Source organism: Staurois parvus, unplaced genomic scaffold (genome assembly GCF_062004578.1).
Source record: "Staurois parvus isolate SC_StPar_1 unplaced genomic scaffold, SC_StPar_1.0 ptg000452l, whole genome shotgun sequence".
NCBI classification, from domain to species: Eukaryota; Metazoa; Chordata; class Amphibia; order Anura; family Ranidae; genus Staurois; species Staurois parvus.
In genome coordinates this window covers 347,781-370,794 of record NW_028318248.1, presented here as the reverse complement: position 1 = coordinate 370,794, position 23,014 = coordinate 347,781, and the positions used below count along the sequence as shown (strand labels likewise).

Here is a 23,014-nt window from a genome sequence, read left to right as displayed (position 1 = left end):
TCATAGGCTTTTTTGAGTTTGGGCAAGGACACAGGGGCCCCATGATCCCCTATTGCCCGGGGGCCCCATGAGTTGTCAGTCTGCCCCTGATAGTTACATAGTTAGTCTGGCTGGAGTATTTAAATGGAAGTGTCTTTTGAATAAAGTTCAACTGTTTTTATTTAGGCTGACCTGGCACCCTGCTGTGTTTTTTCCTTTTGTATGTCTCCTGAGGGATTCCATGATCCTTGACAAGGAGCTGCCGGTAATTGCGTGTGTATAGTCTACATTGCCCACACCTTTCCTAGTTTAACCAGAATGTGGAGGAACTGACCGTTTGACACACATTATCCTTTGCATAATTGCAAGTTTTTGCTACATTGTATTCAGTGACGACTGATACCAATTATTATGTATATGAACCTGTCTACTAATCCATCATCCTTATTGCATTCTACCATCATCTGAGCGCTGGATATGCTTGTAATTTTTACAAGGTGTTGTGTATGTAAATACACCTCTACACATACACGATATTGCCAAAAGTATTGGACCAGCCCTCCAAATCATTGGATTCAGGTGTTCCAATCACCTCCAAGGCCACAGGTGTATAACATCAAGCACCTAGGCATGCAGACTGCTTCTACAAATATTTGTGAAAGAATGGGTCGCTCTCAGGAGCTCAATGAATTGAAGTGTGGTACCGTGATAGGTTGCCACCTGCGCAATAAGTCCATCTGTGACATTTCCTGGCTACTAAATATTCCACGGTCAACTGTTTGTGTGTGGTATTATAACAAAGTGGAGGCAACTGGGAACAACAGCAACTCAGCCACGAAGTGGTGAAGTGGTAGGCCATGTAAAATGACAGAGTGGGGTTATCCCATGCCAGTAGTGGAGTGGGCCCCGCCGTGCACCCTGCATTGGCTCCACACATGCACTTGACTTTAACTCTTGAACGTCTGGACCTCTATACATAATGAGAGCCTCTGCAATGCAGTTCGGCTCCGGTTACTTAGGGGAACAAAACACGGCATAGGGAATGCTGACAATGTCTTCCTTGTGGCAAGAGGCCATTCTACCTATAACCTATGCTCATGGCAACCACATGTAGAACTTGCTCTAGGATGGCTCATAACGTGTAGACTCTTCATACCCCAATATGATAGTGACTCAAACCTTAGACCATAGGTGCCGGTTACTTGCACTTCACTCTTTTAAAGAACTTCAAATGAGGCAGAAGGCAAAGTTTTAACAGTTTACTGTATAAAGTGCAAAATGGTACAAAGTCCAGCAAAAAAACAGTCCTTTTCCTAAATCCTTAATCCCTATCCTACTCAGACTATGTGCTGCCCCGACATACCTGCAAAGCTAGAGTCCATGCGAATCAAGATCCATTAGTGGCATTCCCCAGTGGCTGGTGTCTTGGGGTTGAACCCCAAGTTAGATGGCTCTCACATCTTTTGGGCTGCTAAGTGGCTGTACTACTGAAGGATCTGCAGCAAGACTCTCTCTGACTCCTACAGGAGCAGTAGGTCAGACCCAAAGACCCCGCCAAACAAAAAACCTGGGAACTAAGTTAACCCCAGCTTTCCCATCCACGGCAGTACCTAACTAGCTAGTTCTAACCTACCTACCTATCCTACAAGTGGGTGGATCTCCCTACGCCCCCTGTCACAATTCAAAAACAGTGCAGCGGTGCAGAGCTCCATCTACACAGATGGATCATTCATTCACAGTTTCCTGTGAATGGATGAACTGCAAGTACTGTCAGCCACCCTGGCAGACAGCTTGTAGTTCTGAATGAACTGCTAGGGTGCTGATGAGCGATCTTGTAGTTCATTCACAAGTGCTATAGCTTTCAAATTGACAGGCCATGTGAAGGCATGGGCAGAAAGCTGCAGGGCTTGTCTACAGAAGCCTCACATTGCTTCCATGATCACAGGTGCAATTCTTTCCAGGCTATGTGCATTTATTATTCTTTCAAAAAAAGTGAACTTAGAATTTAAAAAGTGAATAAAGTATTTTTTTATCATTCACTTCTCCAAATCACGTGACCCAGTCAATTCTCTAGCTTCAAGCTGCAACCAAGCGCTAACAAAATAGTGCAGACTGCAGCAAACCCGGAAATACACTGCTAGCTAAAGCAGTTCATGCGGCTGCTATGGGGTCTGGGGTTGGAGGGGGACCCACTAGGGAAGCTTTTAAACTGTAAAGTTTCCAGTATAGAAGGGCTGATGTCAGGCCACAGGCTCATCAGTAGTCACAGTTCCTCCTCTGTGCAGTAAGAAGTGTTTACTTAGCTGTATTGACAGTGTACATTTATTGCCCTCTAAACTTCTGCTACAGACTACAATTAACCCTATATGTCTAAAGCTGGCCAAACACTGATCGATATTCAGCCGATTCTTCAGGGAGCAGTTGAATTTCAATGAGTGTGTGGCTAGCCCCACTCGACAGAAGATTTGATTGACTTCCATTGAAGAGACATGCTGGAAAACGAAAAGCTGCAGTTGCTGCTCAGTGTATCCTCACAGCTGCGTGCACATATAAAATGCCCCGGTGGGGCTGTAGCGCCACTCTCGTAAGGGCTGCTTGTATTTTTGCCCAGGTTTCCCCTCCTTTGCCCCACAGCCAGGTACACACACACTTTCGATTGTTGTCATCAATGACCAATCTAGGGGATGTTTGTTTTTGGAGTTTAATTGTAGAACTGGATATAGGGATGGGGAATTCAGTAGGATACTCCAAAGTTAGAACTGTTCACACTGAGGACATCTAGCTGATCTTTTAGTTAACCACTGTTGGAAGTCCTGGCTGTAAGCAGATAACAGACTCCTTTTTACTTTGTAGCAGCAAGTAGTTTAGAAGTGAGCACAGTCCCTTTTTGCAGCAGTAGTAGTTACAGGGCTGAGCTCCTCACGTACAAGTCAGTTATGACAGACTGCGACAGCCCAAAGGTAACGTAGCTGACAGGGGTGGACTGACCATTTGGAAACTTGGGCACTGCCGAGGGCCTGGGGTCAGTAGGGGGCCCCATGAGATGCCCCTGGTACCTTTTTCATAGGCTTTTTTGAGTTTGGGCAAGGACACAGGGGCCCCATGATCCCCTATTGCCCGGGGGCCCCATTAGTTGTCAGTCCGCCCCTGGTAGCTGAGCAAAGTCCTTTGCAGTAGCAACAATTGCACAAGCTCTTCAGAACACTAGCCAGTGTTCTCTTTCCAGTGTTCTCTGCTGCCTATCAAGCACCAGGGGAGGTAGCAAGCACACAGAGTCCCCAAATTCCTCAATGTCTGTACTCGCAAGGCCCAAGGACAGAATGGTTGCCTCCCTCCAATCTTCCAAGTGAATCAATCCAGTGATACTAGACAAAGCTTTGGCAGACAGCTCCCCTCAGTCAGCTTACTGTAGAACCCAGGTCACTCTCTCTAGCTTCAGACCTAAGGCCACATGGCAGCATGTGCCAGGCGAGGCAAGCCTGCCTCTAGCCTGGATTGGTTGAATCCCCTCCCAAGAAAGACGCTGAATCCACGTGCTCACTGAATATATATACCACTCCCAGCATGCAATGGGACTGCCCTCCCTTGCAATTGGCCAGGGCCGTATCCATATCCATGCTGCTCATTTTCCTAACTCCCTCCCAGGTTTTCACGTACCTGATAGGAGTATGAATTGACGAGGTCAGCTTCTCTTGTATCTCCAACCCAGGCCCCACTGAAGGTGGAAAAGATGGTGCTGAGGGACAGGAGAAACACGAGTGCCTGCGGATGTTGATTGCAGAACTTTTGGCTGGAGGTGTAGCCTCAATAAATTAAGCAGGGCATCCAGTCAGGAACAGAGGAGATGCCGGAACGACCAGCTGAGGTTAAGGAAGCACTCCACTGGAACTAAAAGATCTGGGTATGTGGCTTGCCAGAACATCTAATAAGCGTGAGGCCGGAACACACCTTGACAACCGGAGCTGATATAATAGATAGCCAGGATAAGCACTCGGCAGGACTGTAGAGCCAAACTGGAGCCGGAAGCATAGTCAGAGTAATAGCCAGGGTCTGCAACGAACAGGCAATGAGGTACCGGAGCATCAGACAGGGACGAGGTCAGAAGGAAGCCAGGATCAGAAACCGATGAGCAGCATAAGCAGAATCCAAGAGCAGGTCAATATAATGGATAACACGCTGGACACAGGGAATAAGCTGAAGACCAGTCAGCACTTACAGACAGTAAGAGCCTCCTTTAAATAGTCCGTCTGGGGCCAGAAACTGTGGACACGTTCCCGTGTGCGTGCACCCATGTGCGCGCATTCTTTCGTGCATGCGTGAGCCTATGCTCATCTTTATTGCAATGCGCCTGTGCTCATTTCTATGCGTGATGTTGTGCGCATGTGCACTTCTATGCGCCAGTCACGGTACAGGAATTCCCTTACACAGATCCTGGAAGGCTGTCATAGCTTCCTGAAGACGGGCAGAACTCAAGGCAAACTGTTAAGCAGAGAAACACGGCTATGCTTAACCTAACTATACAAATCCTAGCACCTACCTAGGAGGGTGCTACAGAGGGAGTTCCTTTATTAACCACTTTAGCTCTGGAAGGTTTTAGCCCCTTCATGACCAGGGCATTTTTTGCTATTTTGCACTGCACTACTTTACCTGCAATTGAATGGTCATGCACCACTGAACGCAAATGAAATTTATATTTTATATAATTTTTTTCACACAAATAGAACTTTTTTCGGTGGTATTTGATCACCACAGTTTTTTTTTATTTTTTATGATATAAACGTATATGACTGAAAAGTTTGAAAACAAACAAACAATATTTACTGCTTTCTGTTACATATCAAATAAAAAAATAAAAAATAAAATTTAGGCCAAAATGTATTCTGCTCCATTTTTTTTCTTTTTTTAAACTTTAAAAACATTTTTCTACTATTTTATTTACATACTTCCATCACAGTAGTTCAGTGTCACCATAGTGACATTTTACTACTCTGGAGGGGGATCAGGGTTTTTTTTTTTACACTTTGATTTGCTGTAATGATGATCACTCTTAGCAGCAAGGTTTTGCACTGTCATGAATGGGTTACATTCATGATAGCTGTGATTACTAGTGATCTGTGATTGGCTACAGCTAATGACAAGGTACAGGGTGCTGTGATTAGCCTGTGTACTATGTGATAGCTGTGGACCAATCACAGCATCACTATAGGAATTACATTTATTCATAACAGCTTTGTTGACATTGTGAATAGCGATCACATGATTCTCCAGCTGATCAAATCAGCTGGGTACCAGAAGCCACAACTTGCTGTGTCCTGTGGACACAGCAGTTGCGGTAGCAGCTAGCCCCCGGCGGGTGCACTAGTGCACATGTGCTGAGCGGCATACAGGTACATCACTGTAGCTGCCACCAGCCTGCAGTAAATATACTGCAGGCGGCCAGCAACTGGTTAAAGTTAAAACATCATTATATGGACAGTTTTTTGTAGCAATATTGTATGTAAAAAATGTATAATGTTTGGGGTTGTAGGTAATTTTCTAGCTATCTAGAGTAATATAGGGACTGGGGAGGTTATCAGAAAGGTGTATTAGCAAGCGCAAGGGAAAGCGAGGGCATCAGTGTTCAGGCCTGTTTCAAAGATTTGACTAAGGTTCTCTAATGTTTTCTAGGACATGAAAGCTCAGGGTTTTCACACTTTCACACATACAGACCATTCAATGGATGGATGAAAAACAGACATCAGTTAATCTTTATGTAAAAATGGATGTAAATGGATGATCATCCATTTACATTACACAAAAATCTAATATTTGCACTATCCTCCACACCATAAACCTATTACTAAAACTCAAATAACTGCAAAGTGTAAAATTCCAAACATAAAGTCCAATCTCCAAAAAATATATAGTCACCCCTTATGACTAAGTCCCGGATGTGACGAAACGCGTCAAGGGAAGTGACGTCGGATGTACAGGAGATGAACTGGAAGTGGCGCGTTGGCCATTTTGGAAGCTGGAAAACCGCACATCAAACACACTGGAAGCTGCTTGGCAACCCTGAGAGGCTTGAAGGGCATAGGAATATGTGCTTTATTCATTTTTTACACTGTAAGCAGTTAAAATATAGTTTACAATTTTATATTTTCACAAAATGGAATTACACTATATTCTATTCATACATTTATTGCATGAGCACTCTGGAGTCCTAGAAAATGTCATCTTAAACCATGAGGATTTCAAGGGTTAAAGTTTTTTCTAGTATGTGAAAGGGTATTTTGGTTAGTTTAGTGGTAGGTGATACCGTATTTATATTCACATCCATTTACATTCACATCACTCAACATCCTTTTTTTTCAGTGGATCAAAGCCCTTTTTTTGTTCTGTTGAAAAAATGGAACGTATGAAAAACGGAAGTAAATGGACAAATGATCCATTTTTTCATCCGTTTTTGCATTGGTAGTGGATGTAAACTTCATCTGTTTTTTTTCTTTGAAAAAACGTGACTAAGCTGGTGTATATGAATGGCCCATACCTGGGAAAGGGACCTTTGTCTAATGCCCCATGTACACATTTAGAATATCGGACAAATGATCGTCTTTTTTTTTTTCTGCATGCTAGTCTTATATAAAAAGTGAAGAGGTTCCTAAAGTTACGATAATTCATAAAATATCTGAAGAATGTAATGCATTTGTATTGTATTTTCGGACGACTACTGTAATGGGTAAATGAAAATCATACAATCCGGTTTCGTACATTAAAAATTTTTGTGCTTTTCCCTTCTATTTTTTTTCAGATAATTGCTGTGTACTAACGATCAGATTATTGTACGGTCGCTTTAAAAGTGGCATTTTTTATACAATATTCTGATCGTGTATACAGGGTTTAATGCTAGAGCGCCACAGGTAGGGTTTCCACCTCATCCCTTTAAAACTGAACACATATTAATTACTCAGGTTCTGAGGCTAACTTAATGCAGATAAGGCACTAGGTGAGTTTAATTACCACCTTAATCAGCCACAGAACCTGTGTAATTAATGTGTTCAGTGTTAAAGGGATGAGGTGGGAACCCTAGCCACAGGGCGTTGTGAGTTTACCAATGTAAAGGCGACATTGAAATGTGAATAGATGGGGAGGAAAAACCCATCACACCTGGCTGAGCTGCCCATTGTTGAGGGATCAAAGGGTAAGCTGTGGCCTAATATTGACCTGGGTCAAGGAGTTTGCCTGCAGTGTGAAAATGCCATCTGCTGGACGATGTCGATGAGCACGTCAGAATCCTATGAAAATTCCAGATATGACAGAAGACTTTCAAGGGAATAGTGAGGGATGTATATGTGGTTGTGGTTGATGTTTCATGTGTTTGTGTGCTATAAAATGCAGAGTCAGGCCATTTTTCTTTTTTTTGTCCATGGAGCCCGGCCATGATACCAAGCTTGGGGAGGGACTTGTATCTCTAATCTTTTATTCCTATATTTATTTATTTATTTCAGGTACTTATATAGCGCCATCAATTTTACGCAGCGCTTTACATATATATTGTACATTCACATCAGTCCCTAACCCTCAAGGGGCGTACCATCTAAGGTACTCTGTAATATATATATATATATATATATATATATATATATATTAGTGATTTACTTTCTCTGTAAATAAATAAGACTTTTGCCTCTTTGAGCTTTGTACATATTATAACATATATTCTTTTTATCACTAATACTATTACCAGAGCCCTGGCAGAGTGGCATATTACAGGAAACAGATAAAAAATAAAAAATATTTAATCTAGGGAAAACATTTTAGACATGTTGAAAATGTTTCTGATGTTCTGTGGCTGCAGCTGCTGATCAGCATATTCTGATAGTGGCTGGTACAATGTCCTGGCAGGGGGAATTCTTCCATCCACCCCTTTTGTGTCATCATGTTATTGTTTTTTTCTTATTTTTTTTAGACCACTGGCTGAATGAAAAAACGACGTGTATGGCATGCCTAAGTGGCAGGTGTGCTGGACAATAGCTGGGGGACAGGTTACTTCAGTAATATGAATGAAGGAGATGACCACCTCTGGTGATTATAAGCTGCAAGGAGGTATAGAAAAAGCAGTAGTGGAGCATCAGGGACCAGCCAAATTTTGTTCAATGTGTGGGCTCCTCCCACTTGGCAAAAGTTGATTGTTAAATCGACTTCTGCCGACCTTGCTGAACTGAAAAAGACTTTGTGAGTGAAAGAAATGGAGTGAATGTGAAATTAACTTCCTTCTCCCCCTTCAGCAGGTGTGGGGGCAGGGGAGAAACCTTAATTATGAAGAAAGTTTAAGAGCAGGTCCAGTGGGCTTAGACTTGGTTCTGCCATGAGCTGAAGGTTCAGCAGCCAATGATGTTGGCTTGAGGGGGCATATCAGTCTTATCTATACAGTAGAGGGGACCCATTCACTAGGGAAGGATGATTGAGGATAGTGGGGTACGATCCCCCTTCCCTAAAGAATGGCTCAAGGGAATTTCTCAAGAGTAGCTCACCTTTGAAGGGCAAGTGCAGAAAGCACCTTTCATGATAGTAGTTCGTCAGCCAAGCTTTTAGTCATAAAATCCGACGCATATGTACAGAAATAAGGACATTCTGGAGATTTCACAAATCACATTCTCCATGGCCAGGGGCGGACTGACAACTCATGGGGCCCCCGGGCAATAGGGGATCATGGGGCCCCTGTGTCCTCACCCACACTCAAACCACACCCAAAAAAGCCTATGAAAGGTACCAAGGAGCATCTCGTGGGGCCCCCTACTGACCCCTACTGGCAGTGCCCAAGTTCCCAAATGGTCAGTCCGCCCCTGTCCATGGCGTTGATGCAGAACAGCAGTGCAAAGGACAAGATTTCAAATCTTGCAGCAAGACTGGGATCATCAATATAGAGATAAAGTTCACTGTTGATTTTGCCAATTCACTGTACCATAGTTTAGGCAATTGACAAGGCAACAATGGCTGGTGTGGGATTGGGGTGATTAAAATCAAGCAGTAGGTGTGTTTACAATGAGTTGCGCCAGTCCAAAACTGTATTTTAGGGCATGGCAGCCCACTTTTATTAGAATAAATGGAAAGTTCACATATACATCAGTTGCCCACACAGGGCTTTCTTCCACACATTATTTCACAAACAAAAATACGGAGCCACCCGGCTCCATTGTTGGCAGCACTGCTGCTTCTCTCATTAGTCCCTTTGACTGAGTTATCCAGCTCTCCTGGATGCTTGGCTCTTTAGCCTTTAGTTGCAGTGCCTTGCTGCATAGCCCACCTCTGGCCTATGGATTGGGGTTCTCCTGACACCCCGATAACTCCTGAAGCTGATACCTGCTGTCTCTTGGCTTCTGGCTGGGGCACCACTGATCCGTGGCTGAGACCCTCTGTTTCCTGAGACCTTCCATCTCCCACACTAGGAGTGGTCTCCAAACTGGCCACAGCCCTGAGCTATCCTCAGACCTGTGCATATAATGACCCTGCACACCTGTACACTCAGACAGGTTGCAGACATCTGGCAAAACCTGGACACAGGATTGAAAGTTCAATCCAGAATCCCAGAATCCAGAGAAAGCCAAAAACACAGCTTTCTCTGCTCAGATACAGCAATCTGGAACTTCGCATTAATCCTACATGTGAATCCTGTGTTGCATTTTCCTATATTCTCCCAGTGACATAGCCTCCCTCTGTCATACTGGTTACATGGAAGGACCTGCCACAGAAAAGGAGGGCTTTAAAAGAGTCTCCAAAGCCTATCAACTGAATCTTAATGGAGTTTAGCCATACATTATATATGGACCATCTGCCTGTCTGATATGAAGGAATCGCAATATCCAGGCACCAGCCAAGATCCTGAAGTTCCCATCCTCACAATCCAACCCATATTAGGGCTCATTCACACTTGGCTTTATTTCTAACTCTTGTCAAATGCGCCTATAGCGTTTGACAGGCGTTTGTGAAGCGTTTTTAAGGCTCCTCAAACGCTCCGCAAACGCCCCATGCGTGGTTTTGAGGCGCTTGATAGGCATTTGCCAAGCGTTAAAACCGCACCACAAATGCCTATAATGAAGTTAAATGGTCTTAACGCTCCACAAACGCCTTGCAACCACGTTGCAAACACACCGCAAACGCCTTCCAGGTGTTTGCAAAGCGGCACCATAGACTTGAATGGGAGGCTTCAACACTTCCTGACTCGACACGAGGCCTCCGTTTTGCTGTGACACAACTCAACGTGACGCTAACGCATCAGTGTGAACAGCACTGCGTGCTGCCATGTGCAGAATTTTCATAGGCATTTAAGAAGTGATAAAACGCTTCCCAAACGCTTGTCTGATGCCTGCTGACAAAGCCAGTGTGAACTAAGCCTTAATGAGTCAATTGCCTTGGCAATATTAAAATGTATTTGATCCTGCCAATATAGCTCATTTGAATTTAAGAGAGTGCCAGAGAAGGTGAGAGGGAAGGAGAAAGAAAGTGAGAAGAGAGAGAGAGTGTGAAAGAAGGGAGAGAGAAAATAAGAAGAGATAAAAAGAGATGATCTTTTACCCCTAAGGGTACACTGCAGCTGATAAACTCACATTCAGGAGATTTTCTGTGTTTTTTTTCAGCAGCCCCTGAACTCTCCCTAATGTTTTCCTATGTGTCCATGTACACTATGTCGTTTACAGGCAGTTGAGTTTACAGTCGTTTTTTTTTAATGCACCAAACTTGCGTTCAGGAGTAGATTTTACCGGCGTTGCAAACGCCAAACACTTGTAAACGCGTGTAAATGTGGCTAACCGCACTTATAAGCGTTTGCGTTTAGAAGCGTTTTTTAACTGTTCCATATCCAGAGGCTTTTTTCCTCATCAGAAATGCATGCAAAGCGTTTTCCATGTATTCAAATGCACCTAGCACACCATTGCAGTCAGTTCCAGGTTTTGTGTGAAGGAACAAATGGTAGAACGTGCTGCATTATGCTCATTATGGGATCCATAGTGAATACAACCAGAAAAGATAGGGCATCTCAACACATACTGCTCTCTCTGCTTCTGCTCTCTCTATTTCTCTCAAAAATTTTTTTACTGTTTTTCAGTGCATTCTGGGCATTTTTTAAGGTCTCCGGAGGTTATCTTAAAAAAACACTTCTAAACGCAAACTCTCATAAATGGGCATAAACGCGGTATGCAAATGCAGCTAAACAGATGTTTTTTAAGCTACATTTTCCAGCAGTCAGTTTCCATCGTTCAGAAGTGTTTTACGACTGCCCCATGTACATGGAGCCTAATAATTTTCTAGGACTTATTCCTTCCACCCTCCCTTCCTAATCCAATGCAAAAAACAGAGAAGAGGAAGAGAGAGAAGGAGATAGGGACAAAGAGATGAGGAGAGAGAATACAAGGAGGAGAGAGATAAGCAGTGGGTGAGAGAGAGAATGGAGAGGGAGAGTAAGGGAGAGAGGAGAAAGTAGGAAACGAGAAAGGAGAACGAGAGAAGAAAGTGATTCGCTTCCCAGTGTCAGAATTGCGCAATGGTAGTAAATAGTTTTCAGTGCCAGCGATAGGCAGTTTTTGTTACTCTGTCCTCCCCCTGAACATGTGAAATAGAGGCTGTCCTGTGTGCATTGGCAATGTTACAGATTTTCAGTTTCCATTCTCAGACGTGATGTGGATGCTCCACCCACTGCTGTTCTCTGTCCTAACTTGTAAAACTTACAAAGATACAAGCAAGGAACGACCAGCAGACATCCGGCCATATCAGGGGCCCCAGATATCAGTCTGTATTGGGTCCCTGGCACCATGTCGGACCCCGCAGTCACCGCCTATCTGACCAGGCTGCTTTGCTCACATGGCGGCCGACTAGAGAGAAATCATTTGGCCAATCAACTGGATCTCCCAGCAGAGCAAATTGAGCAGATCCTGCAAGAAGAGCCACTCAGATTCCCACAGACTTCCCAGCTGGTACTGGCCCGGAGCCCCCTGAGGATATGCACCAACTATCTACACCCAAAAGGGGAGGAAGAGGAGGAGAAATGCCCTAAACTGCACCTTTGCCGTGACTACCTGAGGGGCCAGTGTCTTCCAAACCGGAGGTAGGTGCAGGAGCAACAGAAAGGTGTCAGAGGTGTTGGGGCAAGAGGAAGGTGATCTTAAAGTGGAGCTGCACTGCATCTGAGCTGCATGAACCAAATATGCTATTTAATTCATTTTTAATATCCAAAGCAAACTTCCCCATCCATGTCTGCTCACTTTACTTTGCTGATAAATCATTTTGAAATGTCCCCCCTGGCATTTCTAGCAGTGGCCATCTTGAGTAAGAGCAGAATATTCATGTATCATTGGTAAACATTCATTCCAAATTCATCATTCGGCATGTATATTATATTGATAGCAAGCTTGCAAAATATTGGGTTTTTATGATTAATCATAATTAATATTAAAATGTGTGATCGGCCTTGAACAAGTGATAGTGTTAAATTCTTCAGTTATAGCTGAGACAGAAAAATATATTTGGAATTAGCTAAGTAACTATAGAAGGGCATAGCTGGTTAAAGGACTCCAGTGTAGAATGTCATGGGAGTCAGGAGTGAAGCAAAATAGAACTAGTATGAAATAATATATATTCTAATAGTATCTGTGTGTATTTAATTTATGTTTTATAAGTTGGTAATATGTGTTACATAAGTAGATTTTTGGTTATACAACATTATTGAGATATTATGTTGTAAAAATAGATTCTTAGTTTATACTATCATTTAAACAGAGAAACTTGCTATAATGATCAGGCTGAGGCAACATTGCCAGCTTAGGGAGCCAATACATATGGGCTTGTCAATCAAAAGGTCATATATGTAGTGTCCCCTCCCTTCAGTTAAAGTGCTCTGCTAAGCCATATTGTTTGTCATACAAGGTTCTAAGATCACGAATTATGACGTATGCAAGCATCATAAAAAATTATTCCAAAATCACCTATAGACACTAAAGAATTATTACGTGTCTCAGAAAAGTCTACAATCATTTACTTACTGAAATCCATCTGCTCTTATCTCAAGCAAAGGCTGAGCTGAGAACCCTCCCCTCCTGAAGACTGCTGGGATGCATGACATTATTTGCCTAGGTATGGAAACAAGGAAGTAACTGAAGAAATGTCAAAAAAATGTTTAAAACAAGTAAATATGATATACTTTCCTATATATTTACTAATGCTAACAGCATAAGGATTATAAATAGTCCATGGTGATTGAGAGAGTGTATAGTATAGCTCTAAGGTTATTGGGGTATGGACAGTGAGAATGCAGGAGTATCTAGGTAAGAAGAGGGATACTAAGTGATTCTAGGTAGTCTGATTCGAGGTACTGGGGTGAATCTGGAAGTATAGGTTTAAAGTTAAAGCGGAGTTCCACTCACGCTGTAAAAAAATAAAAGTCAGCAGCTACAAAAACTGTAGCTGCTGACTTTTAAATAACAGCCACTTACCTATCCCTCGGACTCGTGGTGTGTCCCCCGCAGCCCGTTTCACTGGCCGTCCTGTATTCCAGGAGGCCGGCATCTTCAGTGTGGGTCCCAGGCTGTGACAACTTGAGGCTTCACAGCCGGGTACCCACTGCACATGCACGAGTAGCGCTGCGCTTCATGAATGGTCCTGTAGTCTTCTGGGACCTGTCACATTTCCCAAAAGACTACAGGGAGGGATGGAGGGAGGACACCTTCCGTTTCCGATTGCCTAGGCGATCGGACCGGAAGTAGGAGCGGGTACCTGTCAAATTTGGGTACCCGCTCCCCCCGCTCCCACCCCCCAAATTTGCCAACCCTTAATGGGGAGTGGGGGAGCAGTCCTTAAAGTGGAACTTCCCCTTTTGGGTGGAGCTCTGCTTTAACCAAACATTGCTCTGGTTACACTGGATAATCCGTTGCCTCTTTGGCACAAGTATACTATTCCTCTAGGGTAGAATGATGCTTCCCCTCAATGTGGGATCACATTGACCTTCTTGCATGTATTCATGGTGTTCTTTTATTCCAGGCTGCGCTGCAGATTCTCCCATGATGTCTTGTCTGACCACAACCGTGTTGTTTTAAAAGCCAATGAGCTGAGTGGACTGAATGAAGAGGAGATCAAAGTTTTGCTTTTCCAGAATGACAACCAGCTGCTGCCAGCGGTGAGTGTGAGTTCTCTTCGCTGCCTCCACGGTGAAACCTGCCTAGTGATTTAGAATGGATTTTATGGGAAAAATGCTGGCTAATTCAGGTGTATCTTCCTAATAATGCCTGGATTATCATACCTCCAACATGACTATCCATAAAGTAGAAAATACTCTTCTCCTGAACTTCTCTCTACTGTTTTGATTACACTCACCCCTGGAATATATTACACCCTCCAATTTGACCCTCTATATAGTAGAAAATACTTTGCTAGTGGCCTTCTCTCTAACTTTCTGATTACACCCACCACAAAGATATCACACCCTCCAACATGACCCTCCACACGGTAGAAAATACTCTGCTCCTGATCTTCCCTCTACCCTTTTGATTACACCCACTACAGGGATATCACAGCCTTCAACATGGCCCTCAAGGTACAAAATACTGTGCTCCTGGCTGACTCTATCTTTTGATAATACTTACCGCTTAGCAAGGCCGGCGCTACCACTAGGCAAACTAGGCAGCCACCCAGGGTGTAGGCACCGCCAGAGGCTCCAAGAGGGCAGTACAGCCGACCCTGCTGTAACATTAATTATATTTTTCCTGGGCCCCATCAGTTCACTAGAGGGGCCCAAGAGGCGAAGAGCAAAGGGGAAATCTTTTTTTCATTTTGGGCGCAGTGTTCTGCAATGCTGATCAGTAGTGGCTGGCCATGGCTGCTCACAGCCTTTCACTGACAGAGTGATTTTTTCACTGGTGGAGTGATAATCCCTTCCTCTGCTGGAGGACGGAAGGCAAAGACGAGGCTGTAGCCAGGCGGCTGGAAGTGATTGAACAAAGAGGTGGCCAAGGGCACAGGCAGCAATGGGAGCCCAGTGCACAGGCAAGTTCACAACTTCTGTTTTCTGAGGCACAGACAGAGATATAGCCATATGCTGTATACAGGCAGACATACAGCACCTTATGTACTGTGTGATCATCATCGTGATTATGATAACGATCGCATAAGCACAGTGAGATGCAACCTGTTAGTTCTTATTTACACTTGTGTTTGAGGGACATTACAAATGTGTGGCTAAGCCACACCTTTACCATCCCCCAACCACTCCCCATTATGCTGCAAAGGCACTGCCACCATAGTATGGCAATAGTGGCAGGGTGTTGTGTAAAACCCCTCACTGCCGTACTATGGTGGAAGTGCTTTTGCAGCATAATGGGGAGTGGTTGGGGGACGGTAAAAGTGTGGTTCAGCCACACATTTTTATCGTCCCTCAAACACAAGTGTAAACAACAACTAACAGGAAGCATCTCATTAAGTGTGTGTAAATCTGACAGGCTGACTGTCAGGTGGAAATGATCCAATAGCTGTGCAGCCTCCAGATCACTTCCACACACCCCCATGTGCCCTGCCATGCCTCCCAGGCTCCGCACTCACAAAAGCAGACCTGGGACCTGCATGGTGGATGCCACCGGTAGGAGGGAGATCAACGAACACCTGTTCATTGATCTCCCCTTCCTGTTAATGACCCAGAAGCAATGTGTTAAAGGTCACTTCTGGGTCCTAGTGCCAGTGTCCCCAGACAGGATTGGATGATATTAGCTGGAGACAAAGCTGGCTCCTGCAAACTTCAGCCAATCTGTGAAGAAGAGGTATCCAGCCAATGAGGTGCTGCACAAGCTTCCCAGTCAGTCTCCATACGAAGCTAACACTGGAAAAGATTATCTCTGTGTGGAGATTTGTTTTGAAGTTTTAACTAAAGTTTTATTTTTTTTTTGGGGGGGGGGGGTAGGTGCAAGTATCTGGTCTTGCCTAGGGCACAAAATAGTCTAGCACCGGCCCTGCTGCTGTGATATCACACCTTCCAATGTGACTCTCCATAAGGTAGAAAATACTCTCTTCCTGGCCTTCTGTTTAACTTTCTTATTACATCCACTATCGGGATATCACACCCCCCAATATGATCCTCCTTAAGATAGAAAATACTCTGCCCCTGGTCTGCTCTCTACCTTTCTGATTACATCCACTATCGGGATACCACACCCTCCAACATGATCCTCCATAAGATAGAAAATACTCTGCCCCTGGTCTTCTCTCTACCTTTCTGATTACATCCACTATCGGGATACCACACCCTCCAACATGATCCTCCATAAGATAGAAAATACTCTGCCCCTGGTCTTCTCTCTACCTTTCTGATTACATCCACTATCGGGATATCACACCCTCCAACATGATCCTCCATAAGATAGAATATACTCTGCCCCTGGTCTTCTCTATACCTTTCTGATTACATCCACTATCGGGATATCACACCCTCCAACATGACCCTCCATAAGATAGAAAATACTCTGCCCCTGTTCTTCTCTCTACCTTTCTGATTACATCCACTATCGGGATATCACACCCTCCAACATGATCCTCCATAAGATAGAAAATACTTTGCCCCTGGCCTTCTCTGTACCTTTCTGATTACATCCACTATCAGGATACCACACCCTCCAACATGATCCTCCATAAGATAGAAAATACTCTGCCCCTGGTCTTCTCTATACCTTTCTGATTACATCCACTATCGGGATATCACAACCTCAAACAGGACCCTCCATAAGATAGAGTGAGTATAGGCATTAGTGAGCACTTCTAGGAGTCCACAACCGAGCGTGTTAAGCCCTGCCAACACAGGGAAGCTGGAATTTAGAAAAAAAAAAAAAAAAGGTGAACTTAGCCTTTAAATCCCAGCTTTAGTGCTTTACCCACACTGCAAAGGTTAATTGCCCATTAAGCCTTTGGGTACAATAAAGGAGAAATACAGGGGTGAGACAAAAAAATGGAAACACTACATGATTTGCAGGTGTGAAAGTGATGACATGTTTCATGTTGAAAGTGGACGTGATGTAACATTCTTTTGCTTCCACTGTGTGATGAGACACCTAGCTAACAGGTGGGAAGCCTCACTTTCACCATTCACTGCATGCGCTGCTAGTAATACGGAGTCATGTGAGAGCTTACTGACCTGCAAAGAGGGCAAATTGTTGTGAGGTACAGTATTAAAGGTTATGACAGCATATACAGTTTCCGGGAAAACGTCATCTGATAAGCGCAGTCGCAATGGTCAACTGACCGAAAGAGACAAAAGGACATAGCGCAGGACTGTGACCTGGAATAAGAAACAACTGCCGCAAAAGTAACTGCAGAACGCAATCTCAGTTTTCACGGGAATAAATTGGCAACTTCAGTCTCAGAGGCACTGGCTAAGTGGGCACTAACAATTTGCCCTCTTTGAAGCTCAGTAAGTTCAGTAAGCTCTGATATGTCTCCATATTACTAGCAGCGCATGCAGTGAATGATGAATATGAAGCTTCCCACCTGTTAGCTAGGTGTCTCATCACATAGCAGAAGCAAAAGAATGTTATATCACTTCTGCTTTCAAAGTGATCCATGTTGTCACTTTCATAACTGAAAATTATGTAGTGTTTCCATTTTTTGTCTAACCTCTGTACTTACCTGACCCTCCTCTTCTCCCTGCAGCTAGACCACTCCGTGCAGCTTTTGCACCCCCACTCTCTAGTGGTCTAGAGTCCTGACATCATCAAGGCCATAGCTCTGCTCTGAAGGTGGGGATGCAAAGGGACAGTCCACCAACAGATTGTGGGGGAATACTGACTTCCAGGGGAGCGGAGGATCAGGTAAGTGAAACTGTTTCCCCTCTCCCCCAGCCAAAACAAGCTATGAACCCTTGAAGTGCAGCCACAGCCCCACTGCAAGGGATATTTTTATCTGCCCAGATTTTGACTTTAAGGTAGAAAATACTCTGTTCTGGTCAGCTTTCTATCTTTCGATTACACATACTGCTGAGATATTACACCATTCAACATGACCCCTAAAAAGTAGAAAATACTCTGCTCCTCTCTACCTTTCTGGTTACACCACCACTGAGATTTCACACCTCCAATATCACCCTCCAAAAGGTGGAAACTACTGTGCTTCTGACCTTTTCTCTACCTTTGATTACACCACAGTCAGGATATCACATGCTAAATAAGGTAGACTATGCTCTGTTCCTTACCTTCTCTCGCAATCTTTCTCATTACACCCATCACTGAGTTCTTCACACCCTCCATAAAGTTGTTTATACTCTGCTCCTCACCTTCTCTCTGCTTTTCTGATTACACTAAAATGACTAAACAAACCCTTCACAAGAATTAATGGACTAAACTTGATAGTTATATGAAATACAGTGTGTAATATGAAATGAAGAGAACTAACCAGTAGCAGATTGTTTTGTAGCTACCACTGGGTCATGTTGGATTTTTGGGTAAGGGGTCAAAAAAGATATTGCAAAGCTGATGACCAATTAGGAACTTACTAAAGTACTGGTAAGTGTCCCTTTTCCCTTTTTGCTTTATGCTGCATTGTTTTAATAGAAACTCTAAGAGAAATACTCAGCATATCCTATTGATTGGTCTCTATACCACTCAATTGCAAGTCATCAGCTTGTGTATGGAGCAGGCCCCTCCATCTTTATGTGCTATGTGTCATTTGTAGTATATAACATTTTGTTTGGCACTTTCTTTTTTAAAATACTTGCTGTCTCTTGTATCACACACATGTCATTAATAGACTGCATGCCATTTTCTTGCATTATTATTGCCAAAAGCAAAGCTCAGGAAATGAATCCCAGTAAAAACAGGATTTAGAGAGCTGAGTAGGGTTGGATCCCTCAAGAAAAAAGGCCTGGTCACAAAAGGGGCCATCAGCATGTTTATCTACACTCCAACAATAACACAATTATAAGTTCCACTTTATTGCACTTGCTGGGGGAGATTTACTAAGACTGGTGCACTCAGAATCTGGTGCAGCTATGCATGGTAGCCAATCAACCTCTAACTTCAGCTTTTTCAGTTAGGCTTTGGCAAGAAAACCTGGACGCTTATTGGTTTCTATGCAGATAGAACTGCACCAGATTTTGCATTCTCGGGTTTTAGTAAATAACCCCCACTGCGTCCCTTTGTTTCCCATTCCTTTGCAGGCCTGTCGGAAATACATGTATGACAACTGTGACAAAGAAGAGGACTGCACACGCCTCCATGTGTGCAGTTATTTCATACAAGGGGAATGCAGCAACCGCTCCTGTAAAAGATTGCACAACCTCCTGGAATCTAACTTACTGCTCATCTGCAGCTGGCTGAACCAGGAGACCATCCAGAATTTTCAGATGCTCTGCGTGCTGACACACAACGAGAGGCAACAGGCGCGAAGGGAAGGGCCTAGAAATGAGGAGCCCAGGGGAGCGAGAGGGATGTCACAGAACATAGGGAGAGGAAGGCCAAGAAATAGAAGAACTGGACCTCAGGACAGCAGCAGAGAGAGAAGAAATAAAGGTACTGATATCAGGTTATGTAATTAAATAATGAAATAATTTGTATAGGTATGCCCTAAATTTGTCCCCCAACCTCCCTCTCCCGGGACCTTTTTTTTTCTATGCTTTGTTCCTGTGGTACTGTTTTATATTGATTAATAAAATCATATTCCTGTTCTACCTGATAACCAATCTCAGGCACAGTGTTCATGTTCCACTACACTGGATAGTTTATCATCTTGAAAAGGGAATTCCGTGGCTTCTGGTTTGACTTGTTTGCAGCAAAATTTGTGCTGCAAAAGATAGCAAATAACAGATGGGAGTTACCTGGCACACAATAACTGCTCTGTTATGTCAGATATGGTATTTCTCTACTTATTACCTTTCTAGCAACAATTCACTTTTTCAAACTCCAGAAATGTATGTCTGTGGCATACATTATTTGTCTGATAATAAAACTGTGTTTATTTCTGAAAGTGAAAAAGTGATCAGATTAAAGAGATATCACTTGTAATCTATATCCAAACATTACCCAAATTGACCCCACCTAGCCTCCCTCTTGACCACGGGTGTCAAACTGGTGGCCCTCCAGCTCCAAACTACAAGTCCCATGAGGCATTGCAAGATTGACAGTTACAAGCATGACTCCCAAAGGCAGAGGCATGATGGGACTTGTAGTTTTGAAACAGCTGAAGGGCGGCCAGTTTGACACCCCTGCTCTAGACTAGCCTTTCTCAACCAGGGTGCCTTCAGGTTTCTTCAGGGGTGCCTTGGCAAAATGTCTAAAAATTGCTCAAAACTTGTATAGCCACAGGTTTTCATTGTGCATCATTACAACCTTCTAGCTCCCGACGTCCGGACAACCAATGACATCAGTTGATGAGGATGTCAGCTGCCTGCACAGTATCCTAGTTTGACCCTCCCCTGCCCCTCTCCATCAGTGCTGGGGTCACAGCTCAGTGATGGATAAAAAACTGAGGGAGAAGAGAAACACTGGAATACTAGTCAGTACCAGGGAGAAAAAGTGTATTTGCTTTGGAAGAATAAATCACCTGTAATGTTGGGTGTCCTACATGTGTGGATGTTGCTGTGTTATATAAAACTATTAGAATAGTTTTTCACATTTTAGAATGGGGTGCCTCAAGACTGTCCATAATTGTAAAGGGTACTTCGACTGAAAAAAGGTGGAGAAAAACTGCTTTAGACCATGTCCCAGCTTTAATCTTTTGCTTTTATCTTGTTCCTGTAGTGAGAAACAGCTTTTATTATTCCCTGTGATGTCATCACCAGGCTTGTAAAATTACAGCAGGGAAGTCAGTTCCATCAGACATAGGCACTCCTCCAAAAATAACCAGAAATAAATGATGTAGCGCTACCTAAATTATTATAAATGAACAATAAATACAGATACGTCAACATGATCAAATCAGTGCAAATATAAGTGTTGATCACACAAATAAATAATTAAAGTGAAATTATTTAAAGTGTATAGAGTGAACCAATCCACTATGGGATCCAATGTGATGACAATAACTAATTGAACCAATCCACTCAGGGATCCAAAGTGATAACCAGGAAGTGACAATATCAACCAATAATATGAAGTTATTAATAGTCCAAATGGGACTAAAAGATGAACACTGTCCAAATGGGACTAAGCAACAAAGGGACAACAAAGGTGTCAAGGGAAACCCCTTAATTATATACGAACCATCACTCACCCACAAATTGGAAAGTGATGAAAATAAAACTTCTTAATTAAAAACTAGTAGCACGCATAAATAATGTGACCTTAATAAAAATGCCAAGTGACAAATAATGAAAAACACGGAAGTGAAATAAAATCACACAGTGCAAAACCTAATAAAAATTGTGTACATATAAAATAAACGCATGTACAAACAAATAACAATAAAAGTTATTTCCATTGACACCTTTGTTGTCCCTTTGTTCCTTAGTCCCATTTGGACAGTGTTCATCTTTTAGTCCCATTTGGACTATTAATAACTTCAACATATTATTGGTTGAAATTGTCACTTTCTGGTTATCACTTTGGATCCCTGAGTGGATCAGCTCACGTTTACACTGTCTTTTCATTGTGTATTTATTTTTGTTTGTACACAATGAGTTATTGTCATCACATTGGATCTCGTAGTGGATCAGTTCACTTTGTTCACATTGGATCCCTAGTGGATCGGTTCACCCTATACACTTGAATTAATTTCACTTTAATTATTTATTTGTGTGATCAACACTTATGTTTGCACTGATTTGATCTTGTTCACGTATCTGTATTTATTGTTCATTTATAATTTAGGTAGTGCTACATCATTTATTTCTGGTTATTTATCTGTCATAAGGTATATGATTAGATGTCAGCAGCTTCCTCTGGTTAGGAGTCTTTATTCACCATTGATTTATTTAGTAGCATATACACATGTAGCACACCCTTAGGTGGAACTTGGCTAGATATATAGGTTCAGCTCCCACCTGAATCTGGTGACACCTCCGATTATACCCAGAACACTTCGACACTCCGAGAATATTTTTTATGGGTTTTATTGAAGAAGACAAACCCTGAAAAAGAACTAGTTGATTTAACACAGGTAATGTACATAGAACACAGATACCACTTTTCATAACACAGTTAGTAAGAAGTCACAATTCACTGGCCAAAGACTCCAAAAACTGACTAGTATCACACTGACTAGGGTGACATATGAGAGTGACATTGACACCTGAAACAATAACTGTTAATGAGGGTATTTGTAATCCAGGGGTAGCAGGATAGCACAGTCTCCTTTAAGCAGAATCTTCCAGTGAACATTGCAATAGAAAAAACAACACTTCAAAAAAATCTTTACCATACAGGTGAAATCCTGACACTTGCTCAGTATATTCAGAGCAGCAAGCTTCTGTGGGGACTTGGAACTAAACACACTCTTCAGCCACAGCACAAGTCTTGAGGAGACAAACCAGTAATATACAGAGACAAAGTTCTTTCATCAATCAGCAGCAGCAATAGCTAATTCTGAGCAGCTTGGGCTTTCCAAGATCTGTGTCACTCTGAGAATTAGAGAGCAGGCTTTCTCATGACCATTCTCCAGAGATGAACAGCAAATGCAGCAATATCAAAATCCCCTTTCATCACAGAGTACTCACTGTTTCTGGATTATCCTCTAGATAGCATTAGACAGTAGTAAAAATCCTCTCTCTTTCAGCAGCTCCAAACTTTGAGAGACACATGCACTTGAGTGGCTGTAATCCTGAGTGTCAGGCAGGACAATCCTTGATTTGCACACTGTCCTCCTGCAACAATTCCTCTGCTACACACTCCCAGCCCAGCCCATGGGCTCTAGCAGCACAGAGAGTGAGACTCAGTGACTTTACACCAGGAGCTCTTGCTCCATGCGGTCCCCTGAAAATGTCTCCTTCCCCACATGTGCTTCTTCTTCCTTTTCCCTCTCTCCTTTCCTCCACAGCCAATCATGAGTCCAACTGCAACAGTGCTGCTATGGGTGGATCCTTCTCAGCTGTAGCAACAACCAA

At 43.1% G+C, this 23,014-nt stretch overlaps 1 protein-coding gene across 2 annotated transcripts in view; it reads left to right on the top strand.

Annotated features, from left to right (window-relative positions):
- The first annotated feature begins 11,665 nt into the window (after positions 1–11,665).
- The window catches only part of LOC149453084 (zinc finger CCCH-type antiviral protein 1-like), a 39,731-nt gene continuing 28,382 nt past the window's right edge, over positions 11,666–23,014 (top strand). Inside the window, exons 1-3 of one of the 2 annotated variants that reach the window (XM_089688715.1) lie at positions 11,666–12,058; positions 13,987–14,122; positions 19,136–19,487. In XM_089688715.1, the coding sequence (XP_089544841.1) occupies positions 11,766–12,058; positions 13,987–14,122; positions 19,136–19,487 (781 nt within the window). In that variant the 5' untranslated portion in view covers positions 11,666–11,765. Of the gene's footprint in view, positions 12,059–13,984; positions 14,123–19,135; positions 19,488–23,014 lie in introns of those variants that run through there. The other variant, XM_089688716.1, reaches the window with a different exon arrangement.